The 24,116-nt window shown below is 37.5% G+C and overlaps 1 protein-coding gene across 3 annotated transcripts in view; it reads left to right on the forward strand.

Annotated features, from left to right (window-relative positions):
* CAST (calpastatin) overlaps window positions 1-21,310 on the forward strand; it is a 61,549-nt gene extending 40,239 nt beyond the window's left edge. For 2 of the 3 annotated variants that reach the window (XM_032205404.1, XM_032205405.1), the window contains exons 13-28: window positions 678-761; window positions 1,525-1,572; window positions 3,121-3,225; window positions 3,507-3,608; window positions 8,009-8,110; window positions 9,146-9,229; window positions 10,041-10,088; window positions 10,213-10,308; window positions 10,875-10,973; window positions 12,132-12,233; window positions 14,225-14,317; window positions 15,205-15,258; window positions 15,726-15,815; window positions 18,670-18,749; window positions 19,982-20,048; window positions 21,140-21,310. In XM_032205404.1, coding sequence (XP_032061295.1) covers window positions 678-761; window positions 1,525-1,572; window positions 3,121-3,225; window positions 3,507-3,608; window positions 8,009-8,110; window positions 9,146-9,229; window positions 10,041-10,088; window positions 10,213-10,308; window positions 10,875-10,973; window positions 12,132-12,233; window positions 14,225-14,317; window positions 15,205-15,258; window positions 15,726-15,815; window positions 18,670-18,749; window positions 19,982-20,039 — 1,245 coding nt within the window. In that variant the 3' untranslated portion in view covers window positions 20,040-20,048; window positions 21,140-21,310. The remainder of the gene's footprint in view (window positions 1-677; window positions 762-1,524; window positions 1,573-3,120; window positions 3,226-3,506; window positions 3,609-8,008; window positions 8,111-9,145; window positions 9,230-10,040; window positions 10,089-10,212; window positions 10,309-10,874; window positions 10,974-12,131; window positions 12,234-14,224; window positions 14,318-15,204; window positions 15,259-15,725; window positions 15,816-18,669; window positions 18,750-19,981; window positions 20,049-21,139) is intronic. The other variant, XM_032205403.1, reaches the window with a different exon arrangement.
* Window positions 21,311-24,116: the final 2,806 nt, after the last annotated feature.

Raw genomic sequence — 24,116 nt, forward strand, 5'->3', positions numbered from 1 at the left:
AGTCTTTTGTTTTTCTTCCACAATAAGATTTCAACAGTAGCATTATGTTTGCAAATTAAATTGCCTTTTAATTTAGTTTTTCAGACTCTGCTTGTAACCCTACTAATCTCGCTTACATTCTCCTGTCTTCACTTACAACTCAAATCAGGCAAATGACAAGGAAATAGTAGAAAATCAGTTGTTGCTTTAAAAAAAAAAAAAAAAGGTATAGTTGAAGTTTGACACAAAAGTTCATGTTGTGTTGCAGATTTGGTCAGTTTGGGCCTTCAGATATCTTAGTGAATGCACTGCTTAATGATGGGAAAATACAGAATTACAGCTTGTATAGTCAGAATGATATAATCCAGGGAAACCTAAGAACTTTGAACATCCTGAGAAGTCTAAAAGTACTGGCCACGAAGTGACAGTTCTGAGCAGAGCTTTATGGATTTAAAAACAAAACAAAACAAACAACCTTTATTTATGGCATTAATTCTTAAGCCATAATTATTTTACCACAGAAATTTGATAGGAGTAAATTAAGGAATTTGAATGTCTTCATATATGGAATAATTTTGTCTTGCTAATACTTCTTTAAACATTAGGCTGAGCAATCTTGATAGTGATGTTGCGTGAATTGTAATTTTTCATTTCACTAAATAATATTTTTGTTCTTTTTTTTTTTTTTTTTTTTTCAGGCAAAAGCTAAAGAGAAAAAAGAAAAAAAGGCAGGAGAACGTGATGATACAATACCTCCAGAATACAGGCTAACACCGGAGTTGGTATGTTTTTCTAAACTCCATTGCTTTGCAAATAGTGCAGCTACCTCTGACACTTTACTTGGTCACAGACAGGGAAAAAAACACGGGGAAAAGAAGCAGTAGTAGTTTTCAACTAAGATGGCTTTACCATCTTGGTGATTCTTATATCTAGTTTCATACCCTTCTTTTGTGAGGAAGATTTATCCAGGGTTAAGCCAACTGACAGTAGAGCTGAGATGTTTCTGTGTAGTTCAGTTTCACTTGCAGAATTGGAAGTTTTTGTGACGGTTGTTAGTATAACTGACGTTAACAAGATTGGCATATAAACTGTGCCTGCTGGAGCTGTGTGAATGGAGTAGTTTTACCCCTCAATTAGAGGTTTCACAACTGCCCAACTATAGGCATTAAGATTTAACCCACTATTAGTACAAGCATGAAAGATTGTCTCTTATATTCAGAGCGTGCTTTTCTACTGGATTAAATTCTGCTGTTTTACTATGGAGTTAATTTCTGCTGCATGGTGATACTGATAAGAATGAACAATTTTTCTTCAGTTTCTTGGCCCATTTGTACTCTTTTAGCATTATTTTTTTCTTTTGGTTTGTTTTTAAATCTGCTCACCTGGTGATGTAGCAATTCCATTTGCTTAGATGAACGCCTGTTACTATGTCACTGATTCCATCTGGTGTCTCTCATTTATATTATTATTTTGTTACTGATTATGGAGTATGACACCTTATAACAATGGAAAAATGTCAGTAATACATACTTTCTTCACTTTTAGGATAAAGATGGAAAACCAATATTGCCAAAGCCTGAAGAAAAACCTAAGGTTAGAAAACTGACAATACTTTAGGAGTGTGAATAGATACCCTGTTTTCTCCCCCCTCTGTCATCACTTCTCTGTGCCATTATGTAAGTCTCTTAATCTGTGTGTTTACTTCATTGCACAAAACATGCTAATCTGAAGGGTGAAGTGGAAGCTATTTTTGCTGAAATTCATGGACTGTTAATGAAGAGATCATAGTAAGAAATGGATTTAGAGATTACTAAGGCATTAGAATTATCGAAATGACTGCTAACACAAAGAAAAGCTGTATCAAAGGGTTTGTTTAGGGTATCCTGTAGAAGTACACTGAAGCTGCTGAAGGACACAGAGAGAGTTGAGGCAGGCTTTTCTGTTTTCTTGACAAGTAGTCATCAGATGTAAAGTAATACAATAGGAAAAAAGGAAAAAAAAAATTGCAGTCATTTTCCTAATCACAGGGAACAACTTGGATTTCATAAGAATTATCTCCGTCGTGGCCTAGAAAGTGCAAAATAGATTGAACAGATGAAAAGGAAAGCTTAAAGGTTACTTGAAAACACACAGGAAGAAAGCAAAAAAAAATAGGAAAAGGAAAGGAACTGAATAGAAATGAAATGAAATATTGTGAATTAAGGAGTGCTGCCAAAATATCAGGGCTAGAATTGGAAAAGTACAGTTAGCAAAAATGAATGTGAAGGTCAGGACCAATCTGAGTAAGAATGTAACAGTGCATTTGTAACAGAAATGTATTATTCAAGCTTGAAGTATGGAGGAATGCAAAGGTGGTGACAAAAAGACTGTCTCTATAAATTTGTGTCTGTCACATTATAGACATTCAGCAGTCTGAGTGGGTGATGTTTGAGAGCTGCACAGAGGGCCACCTGCCAAACATATCATAAGGAAAAAAAAGAGCAGCTATGCATTGAGGGAACCAGATACTAATGTTAGGAGACAAGTCCTCTTGTTTCACAGGGAGCATAAGACAAAAGATGTCCAGAAAGAAAAGTTACAAAAGAGCATGGTAGGAATTAAAGAAGGTTGGTTGATAGTTTGACTGAGATTCAGAGCCAAAGCAAAACAGGAGATAAGCTCAGAATCATGAGGTGTTATGGTAAAAGAATGAAGGAGTTAGCAGAAGAATAAGTATTCCTTTGCTCTTCTACCCCTGTCAGTCTGAGACACAAGTATCATTGAGTATTTGATGTGTAAGTGAATGCCAGGAGTATCTATCTTGCACTATTGTTCTCTGTAACTACTGTAACGTTCTCTACATTATATGTAACTCTACATTATATGTAATGAATGTAACGTTCTCTACATTGTATTCTCTGTTGGCTTTTTATTCTATATTGACTTTTAATAACAAAGCAACTGACTCATTTTGGAAAAAAAATATATATATTTAGTTCTGTGCGCTGTGAAATTCATGTTGTTGGATGTGACTGTGAAAGGTTATTTTAGTGCAGGCTACAAAAGTTTGTTTGCTTTCCAAAAAGTTGAAGTATAATTCTTGGAAAAATACATTAAAAATAGACAGTGAGTCACCCGTAACACGTATGTCCTTTTTTGCAGCCTTTGAGTGAATCTGACCTTGTTGATGAATTTTCAAAAGACTTTGCCTCCCCTGCACAGCCTGCAGAACAATCCAAACCACTGAAGTCCAGCAGCACATCCAAAGTATGTCTCTCTAGTTCACATAAAATCCTGACTCTGTCAGCTTATTTACAGCTGGATGATGCTACTGTTCATTCAAGAAAAAATGTTTCCTTTCCTGTTGCTTTCAGTGCATTACATCAACTCTGCTTGTAATTTAGTTCTTAATAGAATGATAACTATCTTTAAATTCAGATTTTTTTTCATTATTTGGTACTGAACTTAAAACAAACAAATAAAAAACAGGTATATTTGGGGTTTCTGAGCATATTCAGTAAAAATGCAGTGCAACTGTTATCTTTCAGAAATCATCAGCTCCTGAGTCTGCAAAGACTACAAAGGATGAAGTAGTCCCTCGTGCCACAGCCTGCACTGTGCAGTCTTCAGCTCCAGCATCTGTGTCATCAGTGAGTAGTTAGTCTCAGCGGGAGCTAAAGGAAAACTCAGTGCTTCATTTATGCAACGGTATAGCATATTGTCAAGATGGTTATTTCAGGATGATATACATGTACTCTTCCTCAGTAGAGTTGAGTTATGAAGGATGGGTGCTTGCAAAAAATACAATAGAATCATAGAATAACAGAATGGTTTGGGTTGGAAGGGAGCTGACAGAGCACGCAGTTCCAACCCCCTGCCATGGGAAGGGAAACCTCCCACCAAACCAGATTGCCCAAAACCCCATCCAGCCTGGCACTGCCAGTGATAGGGCATCCACAGCTTCTCTGGGCAGCCTGGGCCAGTGCCTCACCACCCTCAGAGTCAAGAATTTATTCCTTATACCTAATCTAAACATACCCTCTTTCAGTTTGTCGCTCCATGATAAGGAATCCCTTTTCTGCCTTTTCTATAGCCCCCTTTTAGGTACCAGAAGGCTATTTATAAGGTCTCCCTGGATTCTTCTTTTCTCCAGGCTGACCAACCCCAACTATCTCAGCCTGTCTTTGTAGGAGAGATGCTCCAGCCCTTGATCATCCTCATGGCCTCCTCTGGACTCATTCTAATACTTCTGTGTCCTCCTTGTGCTGGGACCCAGAGCTGAATGCAGGGCTCCAGGTGGGGTCTCACGAGAGCAGAGCAGAGGGGGACAATCCCCACCATCACCCTGCTGGCCATGCTGCTGTTGGTGCAGCCCAGGATACGGGTGGCTTTCTGGGCTGCAATTACACTTTTCTGGCTCATGGTGAGCCTGGAGAACAAGTCCTACGAGGAGCGGCTGAGGGAGCTGGGCTTGTTCAGCCTGGAGAAGAGGAGGCTCAGGGGTGACCTTATCGCTCTTTTTAGGTACCTCAAGGGAGGCTGTAGCGAGGTGGGGGTTGGCCTGTTCTCCCACGTGCCTGGTGACAGGACGAGGGGGAATGGGTTTAAGTTGAGCCAGGGGAGTTTTAGGCTAGATGTTAGGAAGAACTTCTTCACTGAAAGGGTTGTGAGGCATTGGAACAGGCTGCCCAGGGAAGTGGTGGAGTCACCATCCTTGGAAGTCTTCAAAAGACGTTTAGATGTAGAGCTTAGGGATATGGTTTAGTGGAGGGCTGTTAGCGTTAGGTTGGAGGTTGGACTCGATGACCTTGAGGTCTCTTCCAACCTAGAAAATTCTGTGATTCTGTGATTCTGTGATTCTCATCAACCAACACCCTCAGGTCCTTCTCCTCAGGGCTGCTCTCGATCCATCTTCTGCCCAGCCTGTAGTTGTGCTTGGGATTGCCCCAGCCCAGATGCAGGACCTTGCAGTTGGTCTTGTTGAACCCTGTGAGGTTCACACAAGCCCACCTCCCAGACTTGTCAAGGTTCTCCTGGATGGCATCCCTTCCCTCCAGCATGTTGACAGTGCCACACACACACATAAAGTCTGTAAACTTTATGAGGGTCTCCAACAAAGTTGTTAAGTAGTGCTAGTCCCAATACTGAGCCCTCAGGAACACCACTTGTCACCGGTCTCCAGCTGTACATTGAACCATTGACCACAACTTGAGTGCCACTATCCAGCCAATTCTTTACCCACTGAGTGGTCCATTTACCAAATCCATGTCTCTCCAACTGAGAGACGAGGACATTGTGCAGGACAGTGTCAAATGCTTTGCACAAGTCCAGGTAGATGATGTCACTTGCTTTTCCCCATCCACCAATTACGTAACCCCATCGTAGAAAGCCACCAGGTTTGTCAGGCATGATCTGCCTTTAGTGAAGCCACGTTGACTATCATCCCTCACCTCCTTATTGTCCATGTGCCTTAGCAGAGTTTCCAGGAGGATTTGCTCCATGATCTTGCTTGGCTCAGAGATGAGTCTGACTGTCCTGTAGTTCCCCAGCTCTTCCTCTTTCCTTTTTTTAAAAAATTGGGGGTTATGTTTCCCCTTTTCCATTCAGTGGGAACTTCACTGGACTGCCACAATTTCTCAAATACAATGGACAGTGCCTTAGCAGCTACATCTGCCAGTTCCTCAGGTCCCATTGACTTGTGTGCCTTCAGGTTCCTTAGATGGTCTTGAACCTGATCTTTTCCTACAGTGGGCAGTTCATTGTTCCCTCAGTCCCTGCCTTCTGTTACTTGGCTGTGTGACTGGAGCTCTTGCCAGTGAAGACTGAGGGGAAAAAAGTCTTTGAGTACCTCAGCTTTCTCCATATCATGGGTAACCAGGTCCTCTCTTCCCTTCAGCAGAGGGCTCACTTTTTCCCCTTGTTTTCCTTTCATCACTACTGTACCTATAGAAGCCTTTCTTGCCCTTGATGTCACTTCCCAAATTTAACTCTGTCAGTGCTTTTGCTCTCCTAACCTGATTCCCAGCTATTTGGACAGTGTGTCTATGTCCCTCCCAGGCTACCTGTCCTTTCTTCCACCCTCTGTAGGTCTCCTTTTTCTGCTTGAGTTTGTCCAGGAGCTCCTTGTTCGTCTATGGAGGCATCCTGGCATTGTTGCCTGACTTCCTCTATGTTGGGATGCATCACTCCTGATCTTGGAGGAGGTGAATATCCTTGAATATCTAACAGCTTTCTTGGGCGGGCCCCTCTGTCCTCCAAGACTTGTCCCATGGTACTCTACTGAGCTGATCCCTGATAAGGGGATTAAAAGCAGGACAAAAAAAAAAAGACCCTTTGGAACATTTCAGCTGTCTGTGGATCTCTGCAAAGGAGAACTCTATTTACAGAGCAGACACTGATTTGTGTTCCTTTACACAGAATCATAGAATCATTAAGGAATCATTAAGGTTGGAAAAGACCTCCAAGATAATCTGGTCCAACCATCCTCCTATCACCAATATCACCCACTGAACCATGTTCCTAAGCACCAGGTCCAGCCTTTCCTTAAACACCTCCCAGGGATGGTGACTCTGCCACTTCCCTGGGCAACCCATCATCCCATTCCAATGCCTGACTACTCTTCCTGAGAAGTGATGACTTTACACTGATGCATAGTGTAACTTTTTACGTAAGTTTCAATATGTTTAATACTTGAATAAATTAAGACAATTAATTGAAATCAGAATCTGGAATGAAAACCAGAATTAGCTGCTACTGAGCAGCTACTAAGCCACACCATAGCAGTCTCAAAAGACATAGTAAGTGTACAGCACATACATATCTGAGATATAAAAATGGTAGAAAAAGTGGAAACATTAAACAGAACACAAGAAGAATAACACAGAGGACGTTCCCTGCTTAATTGAGTTGTTTCTAATGTTCTTCCTCAGGGAAAAAATGATGTGACATTTATGAATTACAAGACATTTCAGCCAGACATTTACAGAACACAATCCTATCCTAAAACATGCAATTTTTAATTATTAAAAGGAATGCCAGAAAAACTGCTTAAAGCATGTTTAAGACAAATGCAGACAAAGCAGATACTGAGAAAGCTGGGCATAAAGCACAATTTAACAAGCTTACCAGCATTCTGTCCTTCAAAGCTTTACATATCAAGTCAAAGCACTGATAATAATTCTTATTGTCCCCAACTTGCCATTAGAAAACAGAAAACTGACATCAGAATAACTTTTCTAAACTTTTTTTTTTTTTGCCTGTCCTCTGCCAACTTCTTTAGAATCTGCATCCTTATCTAGCTGATTTGGTAACTGATGGTATGGTAACCAAATTTTAGCTCTCAGAAGAATACGGGGAAGTGTGATGACTTGAATATAGTACAGTATTTCTGAGGGCAGGCAAGTGTGGAAGCTAGCCAGAGGACTTACATACCAGCAAAGTAGGATGGAAATTAAGATTTTTCTTGCAGTTTCAAAGCCAGAAGACAAAACAATTTCTTCATAGATTTGGACCGCAAAGTAGGCATGGGAATCAGAGAAACTCTCAATGCCTTCTCTAACAGTATTAGTATGTTTCAACAACTTGTCATAGACTCTGAAAACCCTGAAACAAAATAATGATGGTATTTAAAGATCAGGATTTATATTTATCAACAGGGATGTTTGGAGAAGCCAATTAACAAAGTACATCTTAAAACCCAGCACACTGCTATTAGTCTTTATTTTAATAAAGTTAATCATGGGTACAAATAAAATGATCTAATACAATCTCTAATACGATAAATTGAATAAAGGCATAAAAATCCAATAGTTCAAAGACAATTCATGTTCTTGTACTAAATCCAGTGACTGAGTAATAAGCACCTTGAACTCAGCAGGTCCCATTTATGTGGACACAACTGGGAATGGAAATGTTATAGATTTTTAGTTTACTTATCAGATTTTATCTCTACTAATGTGTGGCTGTCAGTTGTAATGTATAAACAAGTTTCTTCATTTGCTGGTGAATTCCAGGCTAAGAATTATATATTACTATATTGATACTCTTGTAGGTTGGTCACGTGACAGATGAAGCACTGGAAGCCTTGTCCAGTAGCTTAGAAAAGAAGAAACCTGATCCAGAAGAAAAGAAACCTGCTGTGGACAAAGTTAAGGTAGGAAATAATCAGATCTCAAAAATACCTGGTTGATGTACTTATCTTCAGTTTTACTGTATTTCCACAGGCTAAAGAAGTTGGAGATAACATTGTCACTTTTTAAAACAAAATTTACTTGTGAAACCAGTTGCATTCTATTTAGGAAATACTAGTAGGATTTGAATAGTGAGTACATTTTCTTAATCTTTGTGTCTATAACAGTACTCTACTACATTATCTTCCCTCAGCTTCTGGAAACCAAATTTGCTTAGTGTCCTACTGCTGAAACAATACAGAGTTAACATGCGCATCGGAGGTAGTGTGTAATTTAGTCCATTTTCAACAGGAAACATGTTTATGATAAGTTCTTTAAATGAAAGAGTGCATATACAACTTGTTTTTTTTTGTCATTGGTCTTGTTATTTTACCATGGAGCCTGAAGTACATCACTGGAATATGCATACTCCGTCTAAGGGAATGCTGTTTGTAGCCACAATCTATTATTTTATTTTTTCATTTTTTACTCAAGTTATTGAGCGTAGCCACAGAGAAAGGATTTTATAATATGCTGGAACTGTGTCAATAAGAAGTTGTCAAAGTTAGCTTCACTACCTTTTTTTTCCTGCTCATATTCCAATGTAACTTGTATGGGGAGGAGTCCTTTATCAATCTGGCTACTGCATTCTTTGTGTAGGCTTCCTTTGAATGCCAGTTCAGGTAGCTGTTGAATGCATTTGAAATAAAATCAAGAATTATGACTCAGAAGTACACTGCTATTTTGCCATTGGCCCATGCTTGTCTTAACTCTGTTGGTCTTCGTTGTAATAGGTGGATGTAATTCCTCCCACCAGATGCAGGAAAAAACAGGAAGACAAATGAAGCCTTTTTCAAGAAGGCTCTCTGAATTTCCATGACTTTTTTTCATTTGGCGGTGGAATTGAATTAGATTAATTGGAATCAGTAGAATGAAGACACTGAAAGCTTGCTTATGCATTTCTGTTGAGATGTGGTTATTTAGTTTTTATTCATACTATTTTTATTTTGCCTTAAAAGGAGAAAAACAAGCAGGAAGAACACAAAAAACTGGGGGAAGATGAAGAAACAATTCCTCCAGAGTACAGATTAACAAATGCAAAAGTAATTCACTTACTATGCTATTTTAGTCTTTAGACACCTTTCTTTCTTCAGTGTACATGGTTGAAACTGGAACTCTTTCATTTTGAAATGTTTATGTTTACTTCAGACATTTTTATAATATATAAAAATGGTGTTTTGTAGTTCCTGAATATCTGACATCTTTCATTAAATGCCTACATAGGCACAGAAATGGTTCAAATGCAAGTACCTACATATGAGTAATTTTGTCTGAGATTAGTTCCCTGAGTCTTTCATTATCTTTTTTTGCTGTAGAATTTAATAAATTATGATTAGTTACAGCTGCTGTTCAAAAAAAAAAAAAAAAAAAGGCAAACCAACAAGCTTCAAGTTGGTATTTTTACAGACATCACCATATAACTCACTTGACATAAATGGGTTGCTTAGTTATAGCCAGGACTTGCACAACACCTGCCACAAATGCCAGTGTGAGAAGACATGGCCTTCCTGGACTCTACATCCAGCAATATTGCTATAAATCTGGAAGGTGGGGTTTTTACTTAATTCTGCTACTTCCATGGCAATTGAAGCACAAAACAGGGAGGCTCAGTATCCAACACACATCGCTTTTAAGCAGTCATTATGTTTTTAAGTTACAGGAGTTTTTGTTTTGTTTTGTTTTTTAAATGACACTTTGGATAACAGTAGAAAATGCTAGAGGTTACTGGTTAGATCATTTCTTATTCCTTGTATATAGTGCTGTCTGTCATTAAGTCGATTCTCTCAGAGTTCTTACGTTGCATTGTCATTTAAGGACTACTTGGATTAATACAAGAGGATTTTTCTTTTGTAGGATAAAGATGGAAAACCACTGCCACTAAAACCTGAAAAAGAGTTCCAGGTAAAAAAAAAAAAAAAAAAAGTGAATATATATGTATTTGGAATGCTGCACTAATTAATTACTTAATTTTAAAATGGGGATATACTGTTACCTGATGACATTTTTTTTCTCTTTTCAATGATAGCCAATGAGTGAAAATGATTTGTTAGAGGGTTTGACGCAAGGTTTTTCCTGTTCTCCAGCACAATCTGCACCACTACCTACACCAAGTGTAAAAAAGGCGAGTATATTTGTTTTCTGAAAATGTTCTATTTTCATGTAATTTCAGTAACCCTGAGGTTTTTGAGTTCCCTTAAATTTTACATAAACATTCTTGAATAAATATTTTTTTAATTTTGTTGCAATAAAATAATAGAACAGAGAGCAGGACTGTAATAATAACAATTTAAAAAACAAAACAACAAAAACACACCTAGGTAAATTAGCTACTATGTAGTGCTATGTACTATGTAGTGCTTGAACTTTAAAAAATGTTACTTAGAGATGTAGATGGTCTTGGTGAAATCTTAGTTCCTCTGAAGTTCTACAAAACTTGCCTTTGACTTAGCTGTGCCAGGGTTTGACTCGGTAGTTGAGATGCAAGACTGAACACGAACAAACTGAGATGCAAAACACCTGCACTGTGCTTCTCAGGAAGGGGTTTCACTCTGAAATAAGTTGAGCTTCAAAGTAAAATAAAGTCCTTGAAATAAACTGTGGAGGCATTGCATTTCAAATGCATGGATTTTGATAAACATTTTTCTCTTAATTCCTCTCTATTAGTAACAATGCTGTGTCTTGTTTCAGAAAACGAAGGAGGGTAAAAAGCCTGGCGATTCCTCAGATGTTATCTCTGCTGCTACAGTTTCCTCAGTGCACTCAGCAGCTTCTCTACCTTCAACATCAGTAAGCAGCATTTTCTCTAGATACTTATTTCAAAGAAAGGAAAGTCTGAAGAGAGAGTGTGATGAGGACAGTTGCACAAATATAGACTGTTGCAAAGTTAAATGATTTATTGTAAATGCTGGTTATTGAGGGGAAGGAAGATGTTTCCTGTGGAGAAAAAGTTTGAGGCTTTATTGATTCTTCATCTTCAACGGAATGTGAAGACTGTTCTGTCTATTTCGTCTTAATACCACTTAATGTTGTATTTCAGGCTGCTTTTGAAAACTCCTTGCCTGCACTTGGAAAAGGAGGTGCCCAATCCTGTACTGATTCCTCCAGAATTACAGAGGACATTAGCGGATTTGTGCATTTCACTTCTATGGGTAGATGCAGATAGTTAGCTATGTGCAAGTGGTTCCATTTTTAGGCTTGGGCTTTTAAGTGAGCCACATCGTTCTTTTTCTAGTTAGATAATAACAACATTGCAAATATTAATAGTGTAGTCATCATCATAGTGGCATCTTTTAGGCCTGAAAATAAAGGAATTCAAGGTCACTGAAACTACAAGCAGTTCTATGGCCTCTTCTGAATACCGTTTTTATTTAGTTCCATTGAGCAGTAATGTTGCATGTCTCTACTTTTTCCCATCTTGATTCGTGCAATGAGAGCTCCCTCTAGTGTTCTGAAAATGAAATTTAAAGCTCCTCCCACCTGCGACATTAAAGATTTTTTTTCTGGGCAGTGTTTGAACAAAAGTCCTGTGAATTAGCAAAAGACCATATATATTGTGACAATAAAATGTTAATAAGTTTTAATTCAGATTTACACTTGCAGATTTACAACTAATCTGCAGCGATAATGATGTTTGCAAAATGAATAACAGCTACAAAACCCAAACAAACAAACAAAAAAACACAAAGCAGTATTTTAACTGTTCTCATTAGGTCAGTTTTGTAACAAAACAAAGCCATTCAAATCAGTTCTGTAACCCCTACTTCAAATTGTGTTCTCGTAGGTCTAAATATTCAGATATCTTTTGTTATTACTACATTGCAATTAGAAAGGAAGAGCTGACCATTGTTCACTGAAGTTGTTGGTTCATTAGTTAGTATTTATATTAGTTTGAAAAAATCTTTTTACAGCAGATTTGCTTTCACAAACATATTTATACTTTATTAGGCAGGAAAAGAGATGGATGAAGCCTTGGATCTCCTGTCTGATTCCTTGGGACAGAGGGAGCCTGACCCTGATGAGAACAAACCAGTTGTGGATAAAGTAAAGGTAACAAAAAACATTCTGAAATTTTGCTGGCTGAAAACAGTTGAGAAATTTACCTTATTTCTTAAAGATTTTTTAAGAATATAGAATATTGAAATGCTTCTTATATACTCATATGGGTATATGGCTTATGATTTTCAGATGCAGGAGGAAGGTTACTAGGAAAAAAAAACACACTGATGTTGTCGTTTAGGCAAATTAACCATTGTTTCGTGTTGTTTTTTTTTGTGATTTTTGTGAAAAAATGTTGAATTGTACACTTCAGTGTACAGTTCAGTATAATTAACTCCAAACTTTGGAGTTAATTGCTGAAATATTACAGCAAATTTGCAGTAATTTGACTTCAGTGCCTTTTACTGTCGTTATTTATTTTTCAAGTTTCTCCTCTGACATTTGTTTCTAAAATTAATTTTGTGGCTTTTTTTTTTGTCAAACTTGATTGATTTTTATAACCAAACTTGATTGTCTTTTATAACCCAACAGGCATCAAGTTCATCAATGGACATGTTCATTTAATCAGTTTTGTTTTTCTGCTTGTTTGTTTCTGATTGATTTGACTTCATTTGGTCTCCCTTCTGTCTTTTTTAATTTAATTGTGTAAAAGCCTTTCTGCTAATAAGGAAATCCCATGCATCTCTGCATAATAATGATAGTCACAGTAAACTGAAATACTTAAAGGATTGTTACTGGGGTAAAATCACCATATGCTGCCAATGAATAAATTTAGCAGGAAATTAGGTTTCTAATCTAAGATGAGGCCCCAGTGTGGTGGTGATTGGCTGCCTAATGTAGGTTACAGTCTGGTTAGTGTTGTCCCTTGTTATAGGAAGGTGGTGAGTGCCTGATATTTGAGACGTCTGCAACTCCTGTGCTTCAGTGGTAACAGACGTGTAAAAGCTCAGCTTTCATGTGGTGGTGGTGTTTTTTTGTTTGTTTGTTTTTTTTTAAGGCATAGAAAATGTTCATACCAGATTGCATTTCTTCAAAAAGAAAGAGGAGTTCCTTAATACGTCTGCATTTACACATACAAAAAAAAATTCTTCATCCCTGTGCTTACAAGCTATTTGCATCTAAACCAACTGTTGTACTTGGCATGGTATACTTGACAGGGCTTGAAGAATTATAGATGGAAAAATAACCTTAGTGGAACCGCTTCCAACCTTGATGTGTTTTTTTGGAGCTTGTGGTGTCATGTCTTGTAGTTATGTTGTATTTGAAAATGACTCTGGCTCCTAAGCCTGATAAAAAGCATAGGCCAGATGTTGTGTGGGCAAGTGTTCTGGGTTATGCTATAAAGGTACACAGATGCATGGCTCAGGTACTACAAGAATATAATAATATATTACAAGCTGCGCCAGCAGGGGGTTCAGACCAGACATCAAGAAAAATTTCTTTACTGTGAGGGTGGTCAGACACTGAAACAGGCTTCCTAGAGAGGTCATTGCTGCCCCATGCCTGTCAGTGTTCAAGAAGTGTTTAGGCAATGACCTCATAAATATGCCTTAACTTTTGGCTAGCCCTGAAGTGGTCAGGCAGTTGGACTTGATCTTTGAAGGTCCCTTCCAACTAAACTATTATGTTCAACGCTGTTATTTGGCATAACTCTTTTCTTTATGTTGGGATGCTGCTGCATATATGCATGTTTAACTTACTAAATGTCTGCACCTCTTGAGAGCTAGTAATCTTAAACTTTCAGGCATGAAACATGCTTCTTGGTGAAATGAACATATTGGTCTTTTTCCAGTAGTTCTGAAATTTTAAATTCAAAAAAGGCAACTGTCCTCATAATTTTTTATAACGAACACTTCAGCGTACTGTTTTCTAATGTTTCTAACATTTGTCAACCTAATTGGGCAAATACCATATTTATCAAACTGTTAAATGATGTACAATATACAACTAACTATGCATTAAGTATGCAGTTGCATATTAAAACCTCAAAGTAGCAACAAAAGAGCTAAGTATTCAAGTTGTTTAAAATTAAATGCTTTCAGGAAAAGTCTAAATCTGAACACAGAGACAAACTTGGAGAAAGAGATGATACTATCCCACCTGACTACCGAGAACTTCTGGAGTCAGGTGACCAGGTAAGGAAAAACTCCATTAATTTTTATTTAATTACCTCACTGCAACACTAGAAATTTGTGCATACGTGCCAGTCTCCCTGTGAAATTACAGGGAGAACAGTGAAACTGAGTAAGGGAGTAAGTGTGTGTGCTATATTTATTAAGGTTCAACACATAAACACTCTGTTCTTAGAGAAGCTGTATATATCTGTGCAAGCATTTGATTAAAAACAAACAAAAAAAAACAAACAAGTAAACAAAAACAACCTAAGGTGTATATGTGTTGTTTTTTTTAACTTTTTAGAATTGGACACTGAACAAATAACAAATAAGTCATTTTAACCACCTAGTAGCAGTCAACATCATGGAGGTATGGCAGTACAGGTTTCAGTTATGCTGTCTCATTTTCTTAGGTATTCCAGAAAACTAGGTAACCAAAAAAAAGGTGTCACCTTTTAAGAAGCTTGGTTTATATTCTCCCACAGACAGGAGCTAACCATAGGTAAAAATGCCTATTCCTTCCGAGCAGCTTCATGGTTAAGGACAAAGAATATATACAAGTATAACCTTCATGGTATACGTGTATACCTGAAGCCCTATGGAACTGACATTCACTGTAATGACTGACCACTCTAACAGGGATTCGGTCATTTCTAGACCAAAAAACTATTTTTCCAGTAGACTACAAAGACAGACAAAATTGCAGACATAGTCAAGTAACAGAGCATGAAAATACATTGTGAACTGGATTGAACACACAGCTTAAGTAATAAAGAAATCAGTACGGAATGGTTCAACTTTCATGGTGATCTGAAAGTTCCCTATTTAATGTGTGTAAAAGCACGTGATATATCATAAAACTAATCTGACCAGATCAAAATGAGAATAAATTTTTTATTATTTCCAAGGGTAAACCTGTAAAGCCAACTTCAAAGGATGCTTTGAAACACAAAGAACAAAAGGTAAAATTTGTTCTCTTTTTGTTCTTAGTTTGTTTTGTGCTCTGATCTTTTTTTTTTTTTTTTGAAGCAGTGTCAATTGAAGGCTTAAAGTTTGCATTATTGCAAACTCCATAAATGCTATTGAATGCAGTAGGTAATAATAAAGCTTTTTTACCTACTCAAAGGGGTAATAGTAATTTTTTTTTTTACCTATTTAAAATAGGTGTACACACTAAAACTTTTAATAAAAGTAACTATTCGTTATAAATGGGCAACTGTGGTATTAATGCTAATATCCAATATTCAAAGACATTGTGTAGTTTGGAAAGATCAAATACAGGTGTCTCTGTTCTGACAAATGTTTAGAGCTAAGATATATAGATATTTAAATAAAAGGATAGTTAAGCCAGTTTTAAATGCCCGAAAAATTAATTTGGCTGTCAGAAAGTAGTGCATACTGTATGACTTCAGAATTAACGTTATTGCAGAAGCCTACGGATGAGTCTGCAGCTATCGATGCTCTATCAGGTGACTTTGATACTTTTGCAAATGCTCCTGCCAAACCACAGCACTCAAAGGTAGGACATTTACTGCTAATAACTTGCAAAATAAATAGTTTTCCACTACTTAGTAAAAGTTTTATTTGCTGTAGCTCAGTTTAGGTTTAGAGTTATCCTCTTTGGAATGTGCTGTCAAAATTTAATGATCGTCTTACTGTTATAAGGAAGTTTGATGTGTCTTCCTGAGTACTAAAGGAAGGAGGCAGGCTTGGGGTATTTGGTGTCTTATGGAGAAGTAAGACAAGCTTGGAGAAGTGATTTAAGCAAAGAATTCTGATTAACATGTTTTGTATAAATTCAAGTGTCAAAAAAAATATGTAGAGAAATCTGTGTTTAATACGGCATGCACTATCTAGAAATGGTTGTAGGCTGGAAATGAGAAAACAGTTCAAAATGGTTTTCAGAGAAATGCTAGGATTAGAAAAGAGTTTTAGGTATGTTAGGGAAAATTGTATCACCAAGAAGAAAGAAGAAGGAATGGACTGAAGAGGTTTTGTAATGATAAATGTAGTATTTGTCATAGAATCATTTTAAATACCTGTCAGACTTTTCCCAGAGAAGTGCTGCAAATGTGAGCCTATATGAAGTGAGTTAGCAGTGGTAGCGGCATGAATTTGGAGGTCCGCCAACATGAGGATGGTGTTATGGTTGGTAGAGATGAGTGAGAAAGGATGGTTGTGCTGGAAAAGAGTATGAAGAAGGAGACAGATTTGATTGATAAGAAGCAAGACTGAGGCTTATTTTCTGCTTGCTCTCCATCATCCTTAACCTGGCATTTGCTACCTTGAGCTTGGACAGCAGAAGATGACTTGAATGGCTGTGAGACATCCACTGTGCCTGTTGTCACAGGGGAGGAATCTACAGTTATCTTACAAGATTCCTTGGTAGAGGAATTTCTGGGGCAATTGGTGGGATGTTGGAGCTGAAGTCCTGGACTCCTTGTTTTCCACAAGTGCTCAAACTGTAGTTAAGAATCAGTAACCACCTCTTTTTAGCCATTTGTTCTCTTACATGGTATGTGACATGCATGTTCTATCATAGGCACCGGTCCCTCACCTCCTGACAGAGGCAATGGTGAACAATTTTTTGAATGGTGAAATTTTGTACCCAGATGGTTAAACCAGCTGCAGTTGTCTCTAATCTGCTGCTAACCTCTGCCTCTCTGTCCCTGCCTTTTTCTTGCGGTAGTGACTTGCCTGCTTCCAGCAAGGAAAAGGAAAAAATAAAATAAATTGCAAGATAAATGAAGCTTGAATTTAATACATCTTTGAGCAAGCCAGTCTATTAGTAGTGAAAAACTAAATCTCTTGGACAGATAGAGCTGTGGAAGCATAACCAATTCCCCAGGGAAATTCTGCACCAGCATCCTAAGCTTACACTAGTTGCTAGTGTACCTACATGTACTTACTAAGAGTGTATTTTAAGTTTGTTCATACTTAAAATGTTGCTTATAATCATCTGTGCTTCTGTGCTTGAGTTTGTTTCCCCAGGGTGGGATTAAGGGGAGGAAGAAGCCTTGAAAGGAAAAGTTCAAATCAGATTTAACTCCTGGGAGAAGGTAGCTGTTTCTAAATCTCTCTCCTGATCATTGCAGAGTGGCAAAAGTTTGCATAGTCATCCAGTCCCCATAGAAAAATGTACGTCTTTTATCTTCTGGTTGGTGGGGATTCCAGCCTTTCCCAGGGTGCCCACGTATTACAAGGAATGTAACTAAAGGACTTACTACAAGTGTTGAAGTGTTGCTGCCTAGGAGTATTTGAAGACTGTATAAGAAATTGATTTGTTCATATCAACTCTCCCGCAATGTGTTCTGTTAACCTTCTCCTCAAGAGGGGGACGAATTCCCAAGAGTTTACCTTGACACTGCATCCTGAGACAGCTTATTGAGGTCTAACTCCCAGATCCCCCGTGGGAAGGTAGTTCTGAAAGGCAGTGGAGTCCAGGAAGGATGGACCTTTTTTGAGAACAAAGTCAAATACATAGGAACTGGCCATCCCAGCGTGCCAACAGCTGAGCCAGCAGGGGAGAAGACCAGCCTGGCTGAACAGAGCTTCCTAACAAGCTCAGGAAGAAAAAAGTTTGTGGACTCTGAAAGAAGGGGCAGGCAACTTCAGAGAGTTATAGAGCTGTCGCTAAATTGTGCGGGGACATACAGAAGAGCTAAAGCTCACCTAGAATTCAGGTTGGCTAGTGCAGTAAAAGACATCCAAAATGCTTTTATAAATACATTACCAGCAAAAGAAAGACTGAGTAGAATCTCCATCCTTTGTTGGATGTGAGGGGAAACATAGTGATGAAAGATGAAGAAAATGATAAGATAATTAATGCCTTTTTTTGCCTCAGTCTGTATTAGTAAAGCCAATGATTCTCAGGGTACCAACCCTGGGAGTTGGAAGGTTGTGATGGGGAGTGACATGGAGCCCCTGTAATCCCATGGGAAACTGCAAGGTAACTCCTACATGTTCTGGACGATTCACCCAAAGGTACTGAACGAGATGGTTGAAGTGCACACCAAGTCACTTTCAATAATTTACCAGCAACTCTGGCTATCCAGGGAGGCCCTAGTTGACTGGAGGCTGGCAGACATGCCTCCAGGTGATAGAAAGGGCTGGAAGGACTTTCCAGGGAATTACAGGCCTGACCTTGGTATCAGGACAGGTTACAGAGCAGGTAATCCTGAGTGCTGTGACACGGCACCTGTGGGACAGTATTCAACACGGATCCGAATTCCAGCTTTATGTGGATTAAGACAGTAGCTGTATGTATGCATCTTGTATCCATACACTAAAAATAATGTGTTATGACAAATGTCCAAGTAGGAGTCATCAGTTATCTGATCTGTTTGTAATTGTAATTATTTTTTTCTTTGGAGTGTAGGACAAAAGTGGAAAGGAAACCATCACCACTAAACCAGCACCAAAGGAAGAAAGAAAACCCAAGGATCCTAAAACGGTAGAAATATATTAAAATATGAACAGTCAATGTTAACAGACACTGTAGTTGAGAAAGACAAACAGATGAAATTTAGATTTATATGACATAATAGCACTCTGGGGAGAATTATGAGCACTATGTCCAATTTGGGACATTTATGTTAGCGTGTACATAAGAGAGAAGCACCTGCCTATTTCAAGGGAGGTTTTGGATAAATGGGGACTAAAACCATCATTATTTTGAACTGAATACATTCTTGTACAGTGGGGTCAGTGTATGTTCCACAGTATGCTTATTCCCATATTTGCTATCTAAAACTCAGACTTCACTGTAACTGCCTCTGGATCCCTATCACTTCTCTCATTTACCTCTTTATTCTGCAGTGGTTTCTCACCTCTTTCCATTTTTTCATCTTTTTGATTTCTAAAACCCAATGTTCTGCACTCAGCACAAGAGGTGCTCCCCAATAAGCATAAACATAAAATGCTAATACTGGAGTATCGTGTCAATTTCAAATAACAGAATTCTGAAAGTTATTAGAATGTATTCTTTCTACTACATGTCCTTTACTCAAATTTTTATAATTTATTTTAAAAAATGAATGAAATCAAAGCTTACATATATTTGTAATTACGCAAAATGAATCTATGGAAAAAGGAAAGCAGTTGTTTCTATAATTTAAAAAAAAAAAAAGGGGGAGGGATTCAGGTAATGATCAAACTTCTTACATCAAGTTGTTCTTTCATAGAATATGTGCACATAGATGTCTGAATCAGATGGTAACATCTATCATGGAAATTTTGTTTTATAAACTTTAAGTGATGGGATTTTTGTTTACTGTGGAATGGCTATTACTTTTGTGTAGTAACAGAGGTCTTAAAGTTTTCAGTTTAAAATTGGAAGGTCTTTAACTCTTCTTCAGAAGGATGTGTTGTTTTTTAAAGGTTCTTTATAGTGACTGGATTACTTAAAAAGAATTTAAAAAAGCATTTTAAAAGCATTTAAAAAGAATTTGAGAAATAGGGAATGAAGAAGTCAGCCATGGATCTTGTTATTTGAAATAAAGGGACAGAGGAAAAATGGATATATACCATAGAAGATACAAATATTCTTTTTGAACCATCTGAATTTCAAATGCAGATCGTATTTACATCTGAACTATAATTTCTGATGATATCTCTCACTGCGTTATTTCGATTTTAGCTTAGTTTAGTTTCTTACTATCTCTTACTTCTCTTGCTCTTATGTAGGCAAAGGGACGGTCCTCCAGCAGCAAATCTGAGAAGCAGAAAACGAGCTAAACGTTAACGTTACTGGGTGAGATTTCTTCCCTGTTCTCTGAGCTACCATAAAGATAACTCTCGCTAGTGTTACTAAAGCTAAATTCTGTAACAGTCTTAACTAAAACCAAGATGTGCGTAGAGAAACTCTTACAGAAAACACTTGGAATGACTTTGAAATTCAATACATAATCCTATGCAGAAAAGGCCTAACTATTTTTTTTCATCCTTTGTCCCTACAGTTTGTACAAAATTACCTTCTGTAGCTAAATTTATCTAAATAGAGGTAATTTTAAGAATTACAAAGCATTGCATACTGCTTCCCTAGTAAGACCTTTTACATAGAATTTATATAGACTAAGCTCATTTCAACTGGTTGTTTTCCTCTTTAGGACAGTGAGGTTATGTCTCTACCAGGCTAATTTTGGAACAGCATCCAGAACACATTTAAAAAAAAAACCAAAAAACAAAAAAAAAACCCTCACAGCTATGCTGACAGGTATAGCAGGTCTCAGTGTTCTGTTCTTGATTTTCCTGGCACAAATACAGCCTCGTTCAGTGCACATGTTCCACTGCCACTGTGTACTTCTTTTTGTTCAGCTTGATCACACCTGTAATGCAAATAATTAGTCTTTCCTCATCATCTTTAGTTCATGAAAGTATCATAACCACACTGATGCCTGATACAAGTCCTTTAGGCAAGAGAGTTTAATGGGGTGTGCAGGAGAAAGCTAAAGGCACACCTAAAGTATGTCTCCATTCATCTGAGTACTGGCCAGGAGGGCTCTAATTCCAGCCTTCTGAGTCACATGCAGAGGAGCTGCTGCCCTCTGTCTTGAGAGGCAGATTTGATTCATAAGAGAGCATCGGTAATTAGATGGAGCTAAATCCAGTCGGAAGGTTTAGGGAAGACCAAGATGCATCATTGCTTCGTATCAGCAGTGAACTGCCAATCTTACTGCAGTATCACTTTTGGAAAAATTATCTCCTCTCTTTTGATATTTCTTCTTCCTGGATTTATTTCTGTCACTAGATATTTGTTTCTCATTATCCTTCACAGATGTAATTTGCATTTTTTCCCAAGTTAATATTCTTAACTCTTTCATTTCTTTTTTTTCTCCCCCTCAGGATCTTGACACTTGATGTGAAAAGACTTCTTTTTATTGGGGATAATTATTGCTGAAGAACAAAGCTGATGCAAAAAGCATGTAGCTATTCTAGATGTTTTTTGTACAGTGGTATTTTCTGGACTTCTTTCATGTTTTCTGTTTTTCCAGCAGTAGATTAAGATTTTTTTTCCTAGCCTTTCACTTTACTGTATTGATATACTTTTTTTTTTTTTTTGTAATTTTCTTCAGATCTCAGTGGGAAAGGATGCTTTATATTTGTAAGAAATATATTTCAGAACCTAATAGCAAAGCCAAAAAAAAATGCAGACTTTTGCACATAATCTCCACATAGTGCCTCTAAATCTCCCAAGAAGTCTCATGTGCTAGCATTTTTAGCATTGCAGTGAATATATTAAGCATTCTGGAATATAATGAGCTTTAGTTATCATCAACCCACCTCAGCATGGCTGTATACAGTCTTTCTTAAGTTCTTGGTAAGAAACCAGAGGTAAGCTGTGGTTATCCAAAGGACAAAAAAAAAACTGGGGATTAACTGCTTCATCAAGCGCATTCTAATAATAAAGCAGGTATTTTTGATGATGCCTTAGCTGCTGTTAAAACAACTGCAAAATGACACCGATAAGGATTTTTTTTATTTCCAACTGCATCTGTACTGCTCTTGTATAATTTCAGAAGTCTCCTGGACTGAAAAGATAAAAATTTGCTGTGTACCACTGACATCATTATCATCACAGAACAGAAAAATAAAGTACATAAGCCTTAGCGGATATTAAGAGAAATTCAGGTTGGAAGACGGACGTTTTTGTGTTTGCTTTTTTTTCACTATTTCTAGTCCTTACTTCTGTTTCTCATACTCCAGAAGGGACTGCGGAAATAAAACAAAAATTAATGCAGTAAGGAGCATTGTATTCACCTGGTCTTCAAGATAACAGGCAAGAGCGGGCCTCTAGTATGTCTGTTACAGGTAGAGCTTTTGGGACCTAGGTGTGCCAAGTTCTTCCATTTGTTTTTCTCTGTCTTCGTAATAATTAAAACATCTTTTACACATCTTACACACGTACTGCTTCACCATTAGTTTACAGAGGAAGATCATACTAGGGCCAATATTTGTAATGATTCCAATAGCTGATTCTAGAATGTAGTGTGGCAGACAGGTGGCCTTGAGATTTATGTTGGAGGATAAACAGAATTTTGACTCTACTTAACAATCTGTACTGAGAACCTGTGTCACACTAATAAAGTTTTTAAGAATGCACTCTGTTTGTAACTTTTTTATTTACTACAGCTGTTAATGTGAACAGATACAGGAAGGCGAAAGAAAGCTCAGAAATTGGCCTGTTAAAACTGAATCTAATGTGTTTAAAAAGCATTGGCAAAATACTTGTCAGAGGTGCTTTATGAATCCCCCCAACAATCTGATCAAGCTCTACCTGCAGTTTTCCCCCCCCTTCCCTTTGATTTCTAATGCTATTTAGAAGCTAAATAGGGCCAAATGGGGCTTCAGGCCTGGAAGAGCTAAACGGGTATGCACAAGTATTTTAAGAAACAAGATGAAGTGACTATTTTGCTGAAAAAAATCCAGTTAAAATTTGAGACATAATACATACAAGTGGTTAACGGTCATTCTCAAGTGACAGAAGATATATTTTCTTTCAATGAAGTTTTTGAACTCTGCAAGCATCCCTGTAAGTGTTAAGATTCTCTTGTCAATGTACATAATAATTTCAGTACTATGTGATTCTAGCTTTGTTTGCAAGCTTTCTTCTTGATGCAAACATCTACATGTCTAAGATGTTTGTTAATGATTGATTGGTATGAAGTGACACAATGAAATCTACTGATGTACTGTGGGAGAAATACCCTGTCACCATACCTGTCTGTGAATAACTGTCTTTGTCCCACAGAGAGGGGTGCAGTGTATCTAGATACATGCTTGAAACTCCAGACTGATTAATTGATTTTTTTTTTTAAAAAAGGGGGGGGGAGGTGAGGGGACTGTGTTATGGGGAAGTCTCAGAAATATATTTCTTCTCCCACAGTTGAGAAACAAAAGTAAATCCCTGCAGCTCAAAATGAACCAGTTAAAGCAGAAACCAGCAATGTAAGTTACTGCTTACAATAGCAAAAGAAAAGAACATACACACAGAAATGAAGCACTCTATGTAGAAACATATAAATATTGCTTTTTATTAATTTGCCTTCTCAGTTTGCTCTGAAACCTTTTTAAAGCAAGCAGCAGTCATCAATATCTGAAATAGTCGGTCTCAACACCTCCTATTTGTTTTGCAGTAACTGAAGACTAGATAGTTATCCAGACATCCCACCACAAAAGAAATTACATTTTAGTCAAGCTGTGTACCTGTCTACTACATCACACAACAGTGCAGTACTATAGTAGCTTTGCAAAGTTTCACTGTCATTGTATGACAAGAACTAAACATCAGCTGTTCATTAGAATGCAAAACTTGAAAGTCAATCTGAAAAATTCCTAAATTTTGGTAAACAGGGTACACAGCCTTTTCAGAATGCATTTCCTTAATGTGCTATGAGGTACAAGATTCCTTATATGTAAATGGCTAGAGAAAGCAGAGGGAAACTTTTTTTCCTACAATGCTGTGACAGAACTTTTGTCCTTCAATAGTAGAATTCAAAAGCCTTTCTGAGCTCTCAGAATGAGATATTATTTCTAGCAGAGAGAAAAGGGAACAAGGCACAATTGAAAGGTTATGATTATTCCACCTCATGCTTTTTTTTTTTTTCCTTAAGTCTCAGTCTTTGTTACAGTTGCTGGCTGCTTCAGCCAGTAAGGAAACAGCAGAGAAAATAAAAACTAATAAATCACATCGAGGCTATGTTTGTCAAGGCAAAGAAATCAAGTGTTTTAGGCAATTACAGTAATAGTTGGATTTTCTTTTTTTAATACTAGTACTGGAACTGAGGAATTTTATTAGGTGAGCAGAGAAGAAATTCATTCA

This window comes from Aythya fuligula, chromosome Z (genome assembly GCF_009819795.1).
Source record: "Aythya fuligula isolate bAytFul2 chromosome Z, bAytFul2.pri, whole genome shotgun sequence".
In the NCBI taxonomy this organism is placed as follows: domain Eukaryota; kingdom Metazoa; phylum Chordata; class Aves; order Anseriformes; family Anatidae; genus Aythya; species Aythya fuligula.